Raw genomic sequence first — 18,395 nt, 5'->3', positions numbered from 1 at the left:
ACCCCCTCACATGCGAACTTGATTCCTTTTCATGGACTAAACACGTGAGAATTCTTTTTGATAATGGTCCTTTTGTTTGCACTTTGATGTTGCCAAGCATAATGCTAGATCGATTATCGGCCTAAAGCCAAGCCTTAGAAGTTCTTGGCTCATTTTTTCTCTCTAAAGTTGCGTTGAAAATGTTGCAGATTAGCATGGAAATGGAAATGAGTTCTGAGACTAGAAGAAAAGAAAAGAAGAGAAAAGGTGGAATTTGAGTTAACGTCATTGGCTCACTTATAAAAGTAAAGTATCAGGTTCTTATCTCTGTAATAATTGAGAGTTGATGCTTAAAGGAACTAATTTAGTTCTGTGAATCTAATAGCTGATCCTTCTGTACATAAGTGAAACATAACCCTTCACATTTATTAAAGCTACATAATACTCACTCCGTTTCAATTTGCTTGTATGGTTTTTGACTTGACACATAGATTAAGAAAGTACAGAAGACTTTTGAATCTTGTGGTGTTTAACTAAATTATGTAGAATGTATCGAAATGTACTTTAATCTTGCGGTATTAAACATTGTCATGCGGAAAGTAAGAATTAAAGAGTTGCCAAAAGAAGAAAGATATTATCATTGGAAACGGAGAGTGTATTATCATTGGACCATCCAACAAAAACAGTTTTTGAAACTTGAAAGAAAGGAAGAATGCAAAATTTCATGTGAACTAACATGCTGCAAATCTGAAAGTGAACATGAAAAGATTATGTGAACAAACTTTCTATATGCATTATATGAACAGTTATGTCATTCTAGAAAGAAATTCCGCGGCCATTAAACTTGCATCAAAGACAGCAGCTTTTTTTGTGTAGAAGCTGGAAAAAGAGGAAGTTTAGTTCCAATCTAAGATAGGGAAATGAACTACACAAGGAAAGGACATGACCGACGCCTCACCTAAAAAAAATGAAGGAATTGAGGTACTGAGTTTCTCGGATAAACGTAAAATTTGAAGCTCAAGAAATGGTTTGCTGGTGCTGATAATTTTGATGAATGGTTTAGGGATGTTTATATAGTTGTTAGATCTCACTATTAAAGCCGAAAAGTTTCCTTTTTGATCTGTTGTGAGCTTTTGACAGGATCCACAAGATATATAGCACAGTTTCAAAAGTTGTCAACTGTTAGATTTATGGTTTGACAAATGCATATGATGCTAACATCTCTCTTTTCCTAAATATTCTTCAATAATTTGAACTTTCTTTCTCGATTGGAAAAAAATCGAGAAAACTTAAGAGGGAATAGAATCCTAAAACATTGATCTTTAAACAAGAAAATGACTTCTTCTTTTTTTATTGAGAGAGATATTTGAAATGAAGAGCCACTAGTTTATACAAGCAAAGATAAAAGACATGATTTAATATGAATTGGTTCTGGCTGTCTGGACCACAAGAGATATGTCAAGGAATTGAAATTACTTCACATGAACTAAGACACTTGTCTCGATAAAAAAAAGGTATATAAAATCTAGACGTTGGTGGATGAAGAATGTGTAGTCTTTCTACCCCTGCGGCCTGCAATGCAATGAACTTCAGCTCTCAGCAGTGGTGGATCCAAATTTTTTTTAGTTATGAGTGCTCAACTATTTCTAGTTTGAGTGGTCGATCTAAAATTTAGATGTTGTAGGTTCTAAACTGAGATAGAGAGTTTTGAGATGTATATGTAACTCTAGATGTACTTGTTTTATGCGCGAGCTCTCTCTCTCTCTCTCACACACACACACACATTCACACTTGTTCGTGGTTGAATGCGCCATTTCTCTTTTTGGATTTCACCACCACCCTTCACCAAATTCCTAAGATAGTGTTTTAGAAATTGAAGTGTAACAAGAATCTATTCCATACTCCTAATTTACTATTAAGTCTACTCAATAACTCATATATGAGCAATCTTTGAAGCTTTTTCTTTCGAAATGAGCCTTGCATCTTAGTACAATTTCTTATTGAGCTTCAAATATACGGATACGATTACTCCCATGCGTGACCATTTCATCAAAAAACTTAAACTACAGGAGAAACACACTTCTTATTACTTACTTATGTCTTCAACACACCTTCTCATGTGCAAGTTCGATTGTTTTTCATGGTATCACATGGAATTTTTCCTTAATGATGGGTGACGGTGAGACTGGAACTCACAATCAATGTATGCTCTGATACCATATTGATGAAATGTGTGACCATCTTATCTAAAAACTTAAACTGTTAAGAATTTAATAACTTAATTATATCTTCAACAACTCCACCCTAAAAGAATGTACATAGGCTCTTTTATTCGAACTTTGATGTAGCCAATCGTACTGCTAGCTTATCGCCAAAAGCCAAGCTTTGACCACAAACTGCTCTTCACTTCTAGATGCCTTGTTATTGTGATTTAGAAGTTCTTGGCTCATTGTTGTCACTTAAGTTGCATTGAACTTAAGAACCCTCAAATGTGGTTTCGACTAATTAGTTGCGTTGAAATTATATGTACTTAGCTCAACAATGATAGAATGTCTATCTTGAAAATGCTTCACATTAGCATCGAAATGGAAACTTGAGGGAGGAAAGGAAAGAGAAAAGGTGAAATTGGCTCAATTATAAAAGCAAAGCATCTGGTTCTTATCTGTGATAATTGAGAGTTGATGCTTAACAAAGATTCTTTGAATCTAATATCTGATCCTTATGTATTTCTCTTATTTTTTCTTGCTGTGATCCTTAAAATGAAAGACGGAAAGAACGCAAAATCTGAAGGAACGTCTTCATTATAACACTTGCACAGTTACAATGCAGCTAGAAATTAAACCCTTCTTCAAGAAACTAATCTAAAGAAAGAAGAAAAGAAAAAAACTAAAAGCAAGAGTGAAGAAGGGTTGTTTGAAGGCTAAATCTTCAATAGTAACTTAGTGTCGCCACGTCCCTCAATATAATTCACTTTCTCTCATGTCACCTCCTGAGAAAACAGAGAAATGAACAAAATGTTAGTAAATGATAAATGGTGTCGGAATGCAAAATGTCGATGATGCAGTACCAGAATCAGAAGGAAGATGGCTCACCGAAATCCCTAGGTGTCTTGCACTTATAACATTCTGCTCTACTGGCGTAATTGTGCGTACCACATCCTAATCTGTTGATCAAGAATGAAGTTGTGTCAGTTATAGACTTGATATTGGACCGGGACATAAACAGTAAGGATTCATATAGCCCCGACCCTACTTGTTTAAAGTAAAAATGAACGTAACTAACCTGCTGCAAATCCAATCACCACTCTTCCAACCAGGAAGAGCACTTGAATCATATCCATAACCTGTCGTTGCCATCATTCCTGCTCCGATGCCATAATAATCACTTTTTAAGGCACCACATCGATAGCAACTTGTTCTGCTTGCGTAGTTATGAGAACTACAGTTCATACCACTGCAAAACCAGTCTCCAGCCAAGACTTCAGTTTTGTTTAGTCCATACATGGCAACATCAGCCGGTGTTGCGTATTTTGGACAGCTGCATCGTTGACATGCATCCCGTTTCTTGAAATTTAGGTGTTGGCATGCAGCACACATCCAATCTCCATCTCTGCTCATTTTCTCTCTTGAAATCTGAATTCGTAAACATGAAAACAAAATTTTACATATGGGAAGTAAAATACGTACGCCATCTATTTCATTCTAGGAAGAAATTCCAAGCCAAGAACTGCATTACTTACACTAGGACATTTATTTCATTCTAGGAAGAAATTACGCAAAACGTTAATTTTGTATTGAAGGCGTAAAGTTTCAAGATCTTGCATTCAAAGTTGAATTATATTTTTTGCATTTACTTTCAGAGATGATAAAATGAACTACACAAGTGAAAATAAACATAATGAATGCCTCACCTAAAAGAAGTGAAGGAATTGAAGAAATGACTTACTGGAGTTGGTAAGTTTGATGAATGGTTTGAGAAGGTTTATATAGTTGGAAAAACTCACTATTGGGGCCCCAAAGGTTTTCTTTTTTGATCTGTTGTAAGCGTAAGACAGTTTCCTTAAATGGGATCCACAAGATATCGCACATTTTCCAAAAAGGAATTGGATAACCTCTTACTTTTCTTACTTCTCGAGTTCGAGTATAGAGGTATGGCTCAAAATACATATTTTTAGTTATTGTTTGTTTTATATTTATTATTTATATTTATTTATTTTTAGTATGAATTTTATGAATTGTGCTTAATAGTGTATTTTATTTGTAGGATTATATTGATGAAATAATAAAAAAGTTTGAAGCTAAAAAAGAATTATAGATGAAAGATTAAAGAAAGAAATGAAGCAGACAACTTAATGTATTAAATTGAATATGATAATATTTAATATATATGAATTGTAGTTGAGGAAAGAATTGAAGCTGAAGGAACCAAGTTACCACGTGGCAGCCAGCTAAAGGAAAATTAATTCGCTCTAAACTGAAGGCGGCGGACATTGTTGGCGCAATATGATTGTTTAGTGATTTTATTCTAACATGATTTGTTTATTATATTACTATTTTGATGCTTGATCACTATTGAAATAAATATATTATCCGAATTGAATTCAGGAGAGGAATAAGAGGATAGAACGTGGAATATAAGGAGCATGATTTTCTCTTAATAATTAAGGTTAGTTTGTATCTAGGATAGGGATATACCTAGAAACTATGCTTGGTCACTATACAGGAAGAAATCGTAATGCTCGATATTTGATCCAACGTATTCCCGCTCAACGATGTAGTTAGGTTGTCATTTATTGTAGGCGATTAGAGGTCGGGAGACCATGATCATACATTTAACCCTGTGAATCAATAACTAGATAATCAAATAAGTTGATGAAATTGATGCTAAACATGATTGTTAATTACTTTTTAGTTATTTTATCTTTATTTTTAGTTTAGTTAATATATTCATCTTTTGAAATCCTTCCCTTAAATAAATAATTAGAATTAATATAATTTAGTAATAATAATTAATTGACTAGTCCTTTGAGTTTGATAATCTGGTTCTTTTAAGAGCCACTATATTACTTGTGCGATAAGTTCTCAACTGTCAAATTCATGCATGTGAAGCATTATTTTGTTGAAAAAACATAATAGATTCCCCTCCTTACCCGTCCCCGGTCCATTATTCTTCTAGTAAAGTGTTTCTGAAAATATTATTCTTTGTTCTGTATCCATTTCTAGTAGGTGTTATGAGGGGAAGATGTTATATGAAAAGTGGGGTTATTTCAACGCATGCTCTTGCTAAGATCGATGGGCCCTCAAAATGATATGGATTAAACACACTTACACAATACATAAACATGTGTAATTAATCCACATTACAGATGGAAGCAATTGTCTGAAATGAAGGCTTATGTCGTTCAGGTGGAAAATGGTCCAGGTTCCAAAGGGTAAACACTGTAACAATTACTACCAGGGAATCAATTCCCTCATAATGCATATGTTGAGTTCTATTCTTCTTTTGTGTTATATTCTTCTTAATAATTCAAAAGTGAACTTCTTTTCATCTCCTGTTCATGTCATGTCCGCGTCTACGTGTCTAGTTTGTGACATAATTAGAACTCATAATCACATTTAGCCCTTTATTTCTACTTGTAAAGCATAATATGCTTGCCATCAGTAGATTGCTAAGAATATAAAAAGCATTTTTATCGGCGTACACAGATGATACATGAATTCAGAACAAAACATGAGAGTTAAATTATTCCTATGATACAATTTATCGGCCCAAACAGGTGAAACATGAATTAGGAACAAAACATAAGAGTTACATTATTCCTGACAGTATTGAATGTATCAACTTGGAAGAGAAATACCACCTTCATGACAGGTACCTGAGGCAATGTATTAAAGTGATCATCATATGGCGTTTATCTTCGTTTTTCAGTAGTAAACAAATCATCAATATTCTCTGAAGATTCTGAAAGTGATGCATTGTACGAGACTCAAATTATATGAATTTGATGCCCTGTAGTTGCAGATGAGAATTGAAAAGGTTAACCATCTTTGACCATAAACAATATAGTGTAAGGTTATTTTATAACTTTTGACTTGGTTCTGATGCCTTAACAATATAGCGTACGTAGTCTTACCATGCATTTCTGCAAGAGGTTGTTTTCATAGCTCGAACCCGTAACACTTTCAGCTAAGATTCTAACATGGCGACCGTTCCAATAAGTTGTTAATTGGTAATAATTTTCAAGCAATGAAAAGAAGTGAGCAAAAATAGACAATCTGCTGTCCTTGATGACTGATCATGAGTGTCACCGAAAAAAAATACTCCCTCCATTTCAATTAGTTAATTTGTCTTACTTTCCTTTTTAATCAGTTTAAAAAAGAATGACTATTTCCTTTTTTGGAAACTCTTTAATTCTAGCGTTCCATGTGACATGCTTAAGACCACAAGATTAAAGAATATATTGGTACATTATGAATATCTTTAATTTAACTTTCTTAAACTTCGTGTCAAGTCAAAACCAGACAAACAAGTTGAAACACAGGAAGTAACAACAAAAAAAGGCCTTTTATGCAAACACAATGAATTAAGATCTTTTGACAAATTATCCAGGCCACAAACGCTGACATGACATCCACAATTGATTCCACCTAACCAGAGATGCTCGCGTGTAGACATAGGATTTGATAAGGAGGAATCCTAATCACTATTTTTAACCAGACAACATGAATATTCTGGATAAGAAAACCTCAGACAAAGCTTCATCCTTTATTCTTTATATGTGACCATTCTGTAAAGGGGACCAATCCTCCTCAATAATACTTACCAGATGTTGGGTATATAGCAAGAGTTAATGGGAAATAAAGGGAAGATGAAAAGAGCCGAACTTGAAAAGTCCTCTTATGCTTTAGTAAAAAGTCATTTTTCCCTCATCGGTGGAAAAATAGAAGAATTTAAATAGAGAAATACTTCTATTAATTGTTAAAAGGGTTGGAAAGAGGGACCCCCCTCGCGCCGCCCTCGTCACTTGGCTCGGCTTTGGCTTCAGCTTTGGAAATGATCGAGAGATTATTTTTGGACAAAGTTTTGTTTTAATTATTTATTTAATTGATTAAATAAAATTACGCGTGACCCGTTTTATTTAAATTACTTTCCCATTTTTCCGCCGTTGGAAATGACTGTTCTGAAAGGTTGCAACTTTCAGGAACAACCATGACCGTTTGAAAGGTTGCAAATTTTCTGAAATGGTCGTGTGGTTTCTGAAAGGTTGCAACCTTTCGGAACCAGTTACTCTTGGCTATAAATACCAATTATTCTTCAGACTTTTTACTTACGAAAATTTCTGATTTCTTCTTCTTCTTCTACACAAATATTTTTCATGTACTTTACTACCGTTGAGTGACTCGCTGACACCAGTGTTTTGGGTATCAATACACTGGTGATTGAGATCATTCTATCCTAGGAGGACATATTCCAAATCAAACCTCGGATACTAGAGGGGAATAATTTCCTTAAGGGGACACTGTGCATTCAGTGGGCTTGATTTTTTTTCGTTCTGTTTTTTCCAAATTCTGGTATATTTTACATATTTTAGTTTTTTGTGAATTAATTAATGTTCTTCTGTTTTTTCATTGGTTCATTAAACTTTGATAACTTCGTATTTCTGCAAAGTTTGGTTTAACCAGTGGTACTGTTTTAGACACAGATTTGGTAACAATCTTAAGGAAATTATATATTTATTTTTAATATATGTTTCTGGTGAAGACAAAAATCTTTGTGGTTTTAGACTACTATTAAGTTTGCAATTTAAGTTATTGCTTACTAAGTCTGTAACGATTTTTGTTTATCAGAAATGGCAAACAACAATGCTACAGTGGCTGTTGCTGCACCAACCCGAACTGTTGTACCACCAGCAGAGAAACCGGGAAAATTCTCTGGTGTGAATATCAAAGGATGGCAGCAACGGGGTATTTTCCTGGCTTACCACTCTTGGTCTGCAGAAATTTAGTGAAGAAACTCCGGTGCCTGCTGCTGAAATGCAGACAGAGAAAAAATCATGATTATTGAAGCATGGAAACAGGCAGACTTCCCATGTAAGGGCTACATTCTGAGTGCTTTAGAGGATGACTTATATAATGTCTATAGTGCAATGACAACTTCGAAAGAATTGTGGGATGCACTTGAGAAGAAATATAAGACAGAAGATGCATACTTGAAAAAGTTTATGGTCACAAAGTTTTTAGACTAAAAATGTCAGATAGTAAAACTGTTGGATCACAAGTGCAGGAACTTCAACTTATTTTCCATGATATGATTGCTGATGATATGGTAGTAAATGAAGCTTTTCAAGTGGCTGCAATGATCAAAAAGTTACCTCCTTCGTGGAACGACTTCAAGAATTATTTAAAGCACAAACGTAAGAAAATGAAGCTTGAAGATCTTGTGATTCGGCACAAGATTGAGAAAGATAACAAAATCGCCGAAAAGAAGTCTCGTAAGAGTTCGACAATAATTGGAGTTAATATTGTTGAAGAAGCTCCTACAAAAGACAAGAAGAGAAGGAAGTTCAACGGACATAAGTCAGAACAGGCCAAGAAGAAATTCAAGAACAACTGTTACAACAGTGGTAAGGCTGGTCATAAGTCTTCTGACTGTCGTGCTCCAAGAAAGGACAAAGACAAAGACAAAAGCAAAAGTCAAGCAAACATCGTGGAAGAGATGGAAGATATGTGCAATGATCTCGGAGTGCAACTTAGTTGGAAATCCCAAGGAGTGGTTTCTCGACTCAGGTGCCACTAGACATATTTGCTCTGCGAACGAAGCCTTTGCAATGTACACTCCTGTTGAGTTCGATGAAGATTTGTTCATAGGGAACACAACAACAAAAAAGATTGCAGGAACTGGGAAAGTATTGTTGAAAATGACATCCGGTTAGGTGTTGACTTTGAACAACATTCTGCACGTTCCTACTATTAGGAAGAATTTAGTTTCTGTTGCACTGCACGTTAAGAATGGGTTTAAGTGTGTCCTAGTTAGTGACAAAACTGTAATAAGTAAGAATGAGATGTTCTTAGGAAAGGGCTACCTCACTGAGGGCCTCTTCAAACTGAATGTATTGGTTATTGACAATATTAATAAGAATTATGTTTCTGTTTACTTATTGGAGTCAAATGATTTATGGCATTCCCGTTTGGAACATGTAAATTACAAAGCCTTGCGAAAATTGATTACGTTAGAAGTATTGCCTGATTTCAAATGAGTAAATCGGAATGCGAAATTTGTGTGGAAAGTAAGTTTGTTAAACATTCTTACAAGTTTGTTGACAGGAATTCAAATCCTTTAGGCTTAGTTCACACAAATATATGCGATATGAAGTCGACACCATCTCGTTGTGGGAAAAGTATTTTATAACTTTTATTGACGATTGCACTGAATTTTGTTATGTATATTTGCTTAATAGTAAAGATGAAACAATTGATGCATTTAAGCAATACAAAAATGAAGTGGAGAATCAATTGAATCTAAAGATAAAAATGATTCGGAGTGATAAGGGTGGAGAATACGAATCTCTTTTTGCAGAGATATGTTTGGAATATGGTATTATTCATCAAACTATTGCACCCTATACACCACAGCCAAATGATTTGGCGGAACGAAAGAATAGAACATTAAAGGAAATGGTGAATGCCTTGATAATCAGTTCTGGTTCACCGCAAAACCTGTGGGGGGAAGCCATCCTTAAGGCTAACAAGATACTCAATAGGGTACCCCGAAGCAAAACACAATCGATTCCATATGAGTTATGGAAAGGAAGGAAACCCAACTTGAAATATTTCAAAGTGTAGGGGTGTCTAGCCAAGGTAGAGGTTCCTTTACCCAAGAGGGTGAAAATTGGACCCAAAACAGTGGATTGTGTATTTATTGGATATGTTGTGAACAGTAATGACTGTCAGTTTTTGGTTCACAAATATGATAATTCTAAAATTTATGTGAATACGGTAATTGAGTCAGATAATGCTGAGTTCTTTGAACACATTTATCCGTATAAATTTGAATGTGAGTCGACAAGGGAAAGACCGAAACGACCACGGGAAGAATCAACGGAAAATACACAACCTAATGAGGAGGCTAGGCGTAGTGATCGCCAACGGAAATCCACTTCTTTCGGACCAGAATTTGTGGCATTTTTACTTGAAAATGAGCCTCAAACATTTAAAGCAGCTATGTCTTCGTCTGTGTCAATTTATTGGAAAGAAGCAGTCAATAGTGAGATCGAATTAATTTTAAGTAACCATACTTGGGAATTGGCTGATCTTCCTCCAGAAAATAAACCTTTAGGATCAAAGTGGATCTTTAAAAGGAAAATAAAAGTTGATAAGACTATTGACAAATATAAGGCTAGACTTGTAGTCAAAGGATACATACAAAAAAAGGTCTGGACTACTTTGATACATACTCTCCAGTAACAAGGATAACATCAATTAGGATGTTAATAGCACTAGAGGCAGTGCATGATCTTAAATCCACCATATGGATGTAAAGACAACCTTCTTAAATGGAGAGTTGGAGGAAGAAATTTACATGGAATAACCTGAAGGGTTTGTGGTTCCTGGTAAATAAGAGAAAGTGTGCAGACTTGTGAAGTCGCTTTATGGGCTCAAGCAAGTGCCCAAACAATGGCATGCTAAATTTGACCAAACAATATTGGCAAATGGATTCAAGATTAACGAATGTGATATGTGTGTTTACATTAAAAACGTTTCGAATCATGAAGTCATTGTTTGTCTGTATGTTGATGACATGTTAATAATAAGTAAAAATATTGACAATATAAATGCTACTAAGCGTATGTTGACCAACAAGTTCGATATGAAGGACTTAGGAGTTGCTGATTTGATCTTAGGGATCAGTATTCTCAAAACTCCTCAAGGACTAGCATTATCTCAATCTCATTATATTGAAAGCGTATTGGATAAATTCAAGTACTTGAATTTGAATGTTGTCAAAACTCTAATTGATTTAAGCTTTATATTTCAAAAGAATGTAGGTGAAAGTGACTCTCAATTGGAATATGCTAGAGTGTTGGAAAGTTTGATGTATATTATGAATTGTACACGACCAGATATAACATGTGCTATTAGTAAACTGAGTCTATTCACTAGTAATTCGAATCAAACTCACTGGATGACAATGAAACATGTGTTGGGGTATCTGAAACATACACAACACTATGCTTTGCATTATAATAAATATCATATCGTGATTGAATGATATAGTGATGCAAATTGGATCACCGGGTCAAATGAAGTAAAATCCACAAGTGGTTATGTGTTTATACTTGGTGGAGGAGCAGTCTCTTGGAAATCGTCCAAATAAACATGTATCGCTCGCTCCACAATGGAATCTGAATTTATTGTTTTAGATAAGGTTGGTGACGAAGCTGAATGGCTCTAGAATTTCTTAGAGGATATTCTATTCTGGCCCAAACCTATGGGACCTATTTGCATATTGTGATAGTCAAGCAGCAATAGGTAGGGCAGTGAGCGTTATGTACAACGGGAAGTCCCGTCATATACGACGGAGACATAACACCGTAAGACAACTGCTCTCTAGTGGAATTATCATAATTGACTATGTGAAGTCAAGCAATAATGTGTCAGATCCATTAACGAAAGGCCTAGTGAGAGAGGCAGTTGAAATATCATCTAAGGGAATGGGTTTATAGCTTAGGACAAGTCAGCATGGCGGTAACTCTATCGAGCAGACTGGAGATCACAAGAGCTAGATTCAAGGAGAAAAACAAAGTTGTGGCTGACGGTTCGACATTGTCAATCAACTCAATCCATTCTCATGATGAAGACAATGTTCAGGAACAAGGTTAAGACTTTAAGTCTTGTTAATGAGTTAATAAAGCTTAAAGTTTTTAATGATTTGCTAAGTTTGGCAGATTTGACCAAATAGTGTATCTACGAGATGACACGGTTAGAAATCACCTATGTGAGTGTGAAGTGTAAGCCGCTTCAAAGAGAATTTTATGTCAAAACCTATTCTCTATACACTCATGAAACCAGGAGGTGTTTCTGTCTGAAACGAACACAACCGTAAGAACCATAAATGGTAAAGGGTTAATTGTGTGACATATTGTTGTCTAGGTATACACCAAAGCTCGATGGTTCAAAGATATCGCATCTACCGATTGACCGAGTATATTCCGACATATGTTCACTACGGAAAGTCCAAGGGGAAACCTACTTATCCAGATGCAATTGATCCTTGCTTGTAAAGTACACACTCGTCCGTGCATTCCTTATGTTATAACCTTTCCCCATTCATGTGGAGGATTGTTGGGTATATAGCAAGAGTTAATGGGAAATGGAGGGAAGATGAAAAGAGAGGAACTTGAAAAGTCCTCTTATGCTTTAGTAAAAAGGCATTTCTTCCTCATCGGTAGTGGAAAGAAAAATAGAAGAGTTTAAATAGAGAAACACTTCTATTAATTGTTAAAAGAGTTGGAAAGAGGAACCCCCTCACGCCGTCGTCGTCGCTCGGCTTCGGCTTTGAAAAATGATCGAGAGATTATTTTTTGACAAAGTTTTGTTTTAATTATTTATTTAATTAATTAAAATTAAATGACCAAAACGTTTCAATTAATTAGTTTTTTGTGAATTAATTTACGTTTTTCTGTTTTTTCATTGGTTCATTAAACTTTGATAACTTTGTGTTTCTGCAAAGTTTGGTTTAACCAGTGGTACTGTTTTAGACACGGATTGGGTAACACCAGAATCTACATCCTTAACGGCAAATGATAAGAATAGCCGTTGTTTTTGAATGCTGCATATTCCTATTGTGCTGTCAGAAGGTAAGTTTAAGCTAATAGTGATTAATTAAACATATATTCTTCCTATCGAGTAATAATGATAGTGACGATAAAATCAAGAAGAATGATTATAGATGCCCTGTCCCTCTCTGGATGCTTTCATTATAGCCAAAAGTATGCATAGAATGGTTTTAGCTGAGGTTCTCCACTACTTTTAGCATGATCTCTATATGAGTTGACACTCTTAAATCTCATCAGAATAAAGATCCCAAAGATCGATTAGTAGTGCTAAAAAAAGAATCACACAAAGCCAAAAAATATCATTTTTGATATTTTTGATAATCATATAGGAATGAGTTCACTTGGATATTTTTGTGTCGAGTCGCTGGACCAAAACAGCATTTCGAAAAAGTTAACTCACTGAGCAACTTTAAAGCAATGCAGCATCAAGTAGCCACATCTGCAAGAAAATTAAAGTTAAGTCAGGTAGAGACGGATACAAGATTTAGCTAGGACGGTTTAAACCTTTAGATGCTTACTGCTGAACCCATTACACTTTTGAAATTACGAGTTCAGAATTTAATATTTGTTGAAATAATAGTGATACTTGATATATATTACATATATAAAAGCTTTGTGTCGGAAACTAAAGACTTGACACATAAACATAACACTCAAACTTGGCCTCAACTAACAAGTAAACGCTCAGAAACTTTGAGACTGCACATCTTAACACCTCAATTTGATCTCAACTGGTGACAAAACACTCCAACTCGTCCCCACTGTGTATCGTGGACACCCGATGTTGACATGGCACGTAAAATTTGGTGGTGTCTAGATGATCATTTTGTAAGTTAGTGTTTTCAACTGACGCGGTTGAGATGAGTTAAGGTGTCTAAATGTGCATACTCGAAGTTTGAGTGTTTACTTGCCAGATAAGGTCACGTTTGAGTATCTGTTTATGTATTAGTACTTCATCCGCCTCTGGTGCCACGGGCATTTGTCTTTTGACTTCTCACATATGCTCCACAATTATGGTTATAAGTGGCAAGCAACTCCCATCATCTAAAGAGGCAGATGCAACCTTTGGACAAAGGGCTTATCTGAACCTTATATTTTCAACAAAGAGCCCAAATATATATGTGAAAATCACTACAACCAATAACTTTGAAACTATAATGAGTTTGGTGCTAAGAACCTTAAAGGTTAAATCCGTTACGTTTAAATTTTGAATCCGCCTCTAATCTTCTATGTTCGTTCAGCTTATGTTTCTACCACAACACGATAAGAGTAATCCTTTTGCAAAGGCTTTTATGGACTATGGATCCTTTGGCTCAACAAATTAGGACCGGAAAACTTCATTTGATGATTCATAAGCAAGGATCTATAGAATACATAAACAAAAGAATAGTCAAAAACAACCTGAACTATCATTTTTTTCACGAGTTTCACACCCTTACTATCATTCATTCCCTTACCCTATCTGAACTATCATCATCTATGTATTAAAACATACCTCAACTATCGGTTGTTCCCTTAAACTACCTAAACTATCACCTCGTTCAGGTAGGAAAAGGGAACAACTAATTGTTGAGGTGTGAAACTCACGAAAAAACGATAGTTTATTTTGCAACACCTCTGTGACTGACAAATACTTTATTTTGGCCCAAATAATTCTTGTAGCAAAAGCCAAACCATATTGTCCCACAAGAAAAAAAGTTACCTCACCCTGTTGGATATATAGTTCCAATGCTAGTTATACCTCCACTTCCCATACAGAACCTGGAAAAATATAACAAATGTTTAGTCAAATACTTTGTAATAGAACAAACATTGTGTAGCAGGACTACTTTTGAGCCAAATTGCAAAAGGCTGCAGCTTGACAAAACAAGAATATATTCTTAAAGTCACCTACATCTATATTCTTTCTGAGCTTACTGAATAAACTCCCATAATGTTCATGCATAGGTTATATACTTAAGAAAAAAAATCCATTTTTTCATCCGATTCGTCTTTACACCTGAGCACTTTTTATGCTTATCTCAATTTCGATTGTTCTTTCGTGAGCATTAAGATACCTTCGTGACAAAAAAGGATTGTTGATTTCCTTAAGATATATCTCCTCATCATCCCTTGGTTAGATCTTAGTTACCAAAGGACGTATAACAGCTGAAATGAATGCCAAACTGACTCCCTAAGCTGTCAAGCTGACGATTCATTGATTTTGAAACACCTCCACTTAGTGGGGCAGGACAGTGAAGGGAGAAAATCATTATCCGCACCCTATATTTACACCAAACTAATGAAAACATTGACATGTATTTGCACCAAAGGACGTATATATATCAGCTGAAATGGAAGCTAAACTGACTCCCTACGCTGTCAAGCTGACGATTCATTGATCTTGAAACACCTCCACTTAGTGGGGCAGGACAGTGAAAGGAATTTGCACCGGGAAAGATACAACCCAGAAGAACCACACCCCAAAATCTATCATTGAAGTGGTAGAGCCCAAGACTTTATAAGCCCCACATCAACTCGCCAATTTAACCAATGTGAGACTCAAGTCTCAAACCTTATAGTAGGCTATGCGACATCCAAGGCACGACCCCACATCAACACCCCAATTTAACCAATGTGAGACTCAAGTCTCATACCCTGTAGTAGGATATGCGTCATCCAAGGCACGACCCCACATCAGCTTCCCAATCTAACCAATGTGAGACTCAAGTCTCAAACCTTATAGTAGCTATGCGCCATCAAAGGCACGACCTCACATCAGCTCCCCAATCTAACCAATGTGAGACTCAAGTCTCAAACCTTGTAATAGGATATCCGCCATCCAAGGCCGACCCCACATCAACTCCCCAATTTAACCAATGTGAGACTCAAGTCTCATACCTTACAGTAGGATGTGTACCATCCAAGACACAAACCCCACATCAGCTCCCACAATTTAACCAATATGAAACTCAAGTCTCATACCTTGTAGTAGGATGTGCGCCATCCAAGGCACGAACCCCACATCAGCTCCCCAATTTAACCAATATGAAACTCAAGTCTCATACCTTACACTAGGATGTGTGCCATCCCAGGCACGACCCCACATCAACTCCTCAATTTAACGGATGTGGGGACTCAAGTCCCATTTGCAAATAGCATCACAACATTTATGATTTTTTGGGGCCAAATTTCAAGATTGGACCTTTATCCCCATATTCCAAAATGATATCAAGTTATCTTGTACACTATCAAATTACAACACAAAAACAATGACACTCTCTTTACCTATCACTATCCTCCACTTTCTCCCAAGCTCAGATCCCCCTTACAAACTCCTCCAAACTCATCCATCTTTTTCCTTCTTATCCAAATGCAAAAACATGGAAGATCTCAAGAAAGTTCATTCCCATTTCATTAAATTTGGTTTACACAATACCCAATTTGCACTAAGCAAATTACTTGAATTTTGTGCCACTAATCTATATGGTGATTTCTCATATGCTTTATCAATCTTTAATACTACTGATGAACCTAATCACGTTATGTATAACATGATAATTAGAGGATATTCATTGAGTTCATCTCCAAGTTTCGCCATTGATTTCTATGAAAAAATGCTTTTTTCGGGTAATCGACCGAATTCGTATACATTTCCGTTTCTTTTAAAATCTTGTGCGAAAATAATGGATACCCAGATGGGGAAAATGATTCATGGACATGTTTTTAAGCTTGGGTTGATGACTGATGTTTATGTACATGCTTCACTTATCAATATGTATGCTCAAAATGGTGAAATGGATGATGCAAGATTGGTGTTTGATAAAAGTTCTAAGAGAGATGCTGTGTCGTTCACCGCGTTGATTAATGGGTATGCGTTGAAGGGACGTGTCGGTGATGCTCGGGAACTGTTTGATGAAATGCCTGTGAGAGATGTTGTTTCGTGGAATGCGATGATTTCGGGGTATGCTCAGGTGGGTCGGTTTGAGGAGGCGTTAGTGTTGTTTGAGGAGATGAGAAATGTGAATGTGGAACCTTCAGTGAGCACGTTGTTGAGTGTTCTATCTGCGTGTGCTCGTGTAGGTGAACTTAAATTGGGGAATTGGGTGAGATCATGGATTGAAGATCATGGACTTGGTTTGAATATTCGTCTTGTTAATGCACTTATTGATATGTACGCAAAATGTGGCGATGTGAAGACGGCAAGGATGTTATTCGAGGGTCTAGAGGAGAAAGATCTCGTGTCGTGGAATGTTATGATTGGGGGTTATACACATTCTGGCTATTATAAAGATGCATTGGCTGTTTTTCATCGAATGCAGCAAGAAGTTATAGATCCTAATGATGTTACGTTGTTGAGCATCCTTCCAGCTTGTGCACATTTAGGTGCTCTAGATCTTGGCAAGTGGATACATGTCTATATTGACAAGCATTATCAACACTTACAAAACACTTCTCTATGGACTAGTCTGATAAATATGTATGCAAAATGTGGAGCCATCGCAGCAGCAAAACAAGTCTTTCAGGGAATGAGAACGAAAACTTTAGCTTCGTATAATGTGATGATCTCAGGGCTAGCAATGCATGGTGATGCATATGAAGCTCTGGAGCTGTTCCGTAAAATGACAGAGGAAAGTATGAAGCCAGATGATATAACATTTGTTAGTGTTTTATCAGCGTGTAATCACGCTGGTTTAGTGGATCTTGGTCGAGAATATTTTAATACCATGATCCAAACCTACAAGTACACACCAAAGTTGCAGCATTATGGATGTATGATTGACCTTCTAGGACGAGCAGGAAAATTCGATGAATCAATGACCATGATCGAGAGCATGGAGATTAAACCCGATGGTGCAATATGGGGTTCCTTGCTAGGTTCTTGTAGAATCCACAAGAATCTTGAGTTGGGTGAATATGCTGCCAAGAACTTATTTGAACTAGAGCCCGAGAATCCTGGTGCTTATGTACTCTTATCCAACATCTATGCCGGTGCTGGAAATTGGGACAAAGTAGCATCGATAAGAACTTTTTTAAATGATCAAGGAATGAAGAAAGTTCCTGGTTGTACCTCCATTGAGATTGATAGAGTAGTCCATGAGTTTCTTGTTAGTGATAGAACACATCCGCAAAGCAACGAGATTTATAAAATGTTGGATGAAGTCGATAGGCTATTGGAAATGGCTGGCCATGTTCCAGATACATCAGAGGTACATTATGAAATGGATGAGGAGTGGAAGGAAGAAAAACTAAATCAACATAGCGAGAAGTTGGCGATTGCCTTTGGATTGATCAGCACAAAGCCAGGGACAACTCTCAGGATTGTTAAGAACCTTAGAGTGTGTGGGAATTGTCATGAAGCCACGAAGATGATATCGAAGATATTTAACAGGGAGATCATTGCAAGAGATAGGAATCGATTTCACCATTTCAAAAACGGTTCTTGCTCGTGCTTGGACTATTGGTGAACTGATAAAGATCAAGCAGAGTGGATGGCTCCAGAATGCTCCCATGGTACTATCAGTAGTTATAGACATAAATTTTGCAAATACTTCTTCTGTAAAGATATTGCACTGTTTGAGAAAAGCGAGTTAATCTCTGA

General features: G+C 36.2%; 2 protein-coding genes across 4 annotated transcripts; one reads left to right on the top strand and one right to left on the bottom strand.

The window, feature by feature from the left end:
* Positions 1–2,764: 2,764 nt before the first annotated feature.
* On the bottom strand, positions 2,765–3,919 carry LOC125811576 (uncharacterized). 3 transcript variants are annotated; one of them, XM_049491092.1, is made up of 4 exons: positions 3,890–3,919; positions 3,262–3,599; positions 3,047–3,142; positions 2,765–2,968 (listed from the first exon to the last, which is right to left on the bottom strand). In XM_049491092.1, the coding sequence occupies exons 2-3, from the start codon at positions 3,594–3,596 to the stop codon at positions 3,052–3,054; spliced, it is 426 nt and encodes a 141-aa protein (XP_049347049.1). In that variant the 5' UTR covers positions 3,597–3,599; positions 3,890–3,919; the 3' UTR covers positions 2,765–2,968; positions 3,047–3,051. The 3 variants fall into 3 exon arrangements, with proteins under 3 accessions (XP_049347049.1, XP_049347047.1, XP_049347048.1); XM_049491090.1 differs by having other exon boundaries at positions 3,072–3,142; XM_049491091.1 differs by lacking the exon at positions 3,890–3,919 and having other exon boundaries at positions 3,262–3,624.
* A 12,143-nt stretch (positions 3,920–16,062) lies between these two features.
* Positions 16,063–18,283, top strand: LOC125811549 (pentatricopeptide repeat-containing protein At1g08070, chloroplastic). The gene has a single exon (XM_049491054.1). The coding sequence runs from the start codon at positions 16,066–16,068 to the stop codon at positions 18,259–18,261; it is 2,196 nt and encodes a 731-aa protein (XP_049347011.1). The 5' UTR covers positions 16,063–16,065; the 3' UTR covers positions 18,262–18,283.
* Positions 18,284–18,395: the final 112 nt, after the last annotated feature.

The sequence above is a fragment of the Solanum verrucosum genome, unplaced genomic scaffold (assembly GCF_900185275.1).
Source record: "Solanum verrucosum unplaced genomic scaffold, falcon-dt-bn FXZP01000238.1, whole genome shotgun sequence".
In the NCBI taxonomy this organism is placed as follows: Eukaryota; Viridiplantae; Streptophyta; class Magnoliopsida; order Solanales; family Solanaceae; genus Solanum; species Solanum verrucosum.
The sequence above is the reverse complement of the archived record's forward strand: the minus strand, read 5'-3'. Positions and strand labels throughout refer to the sequence as shown.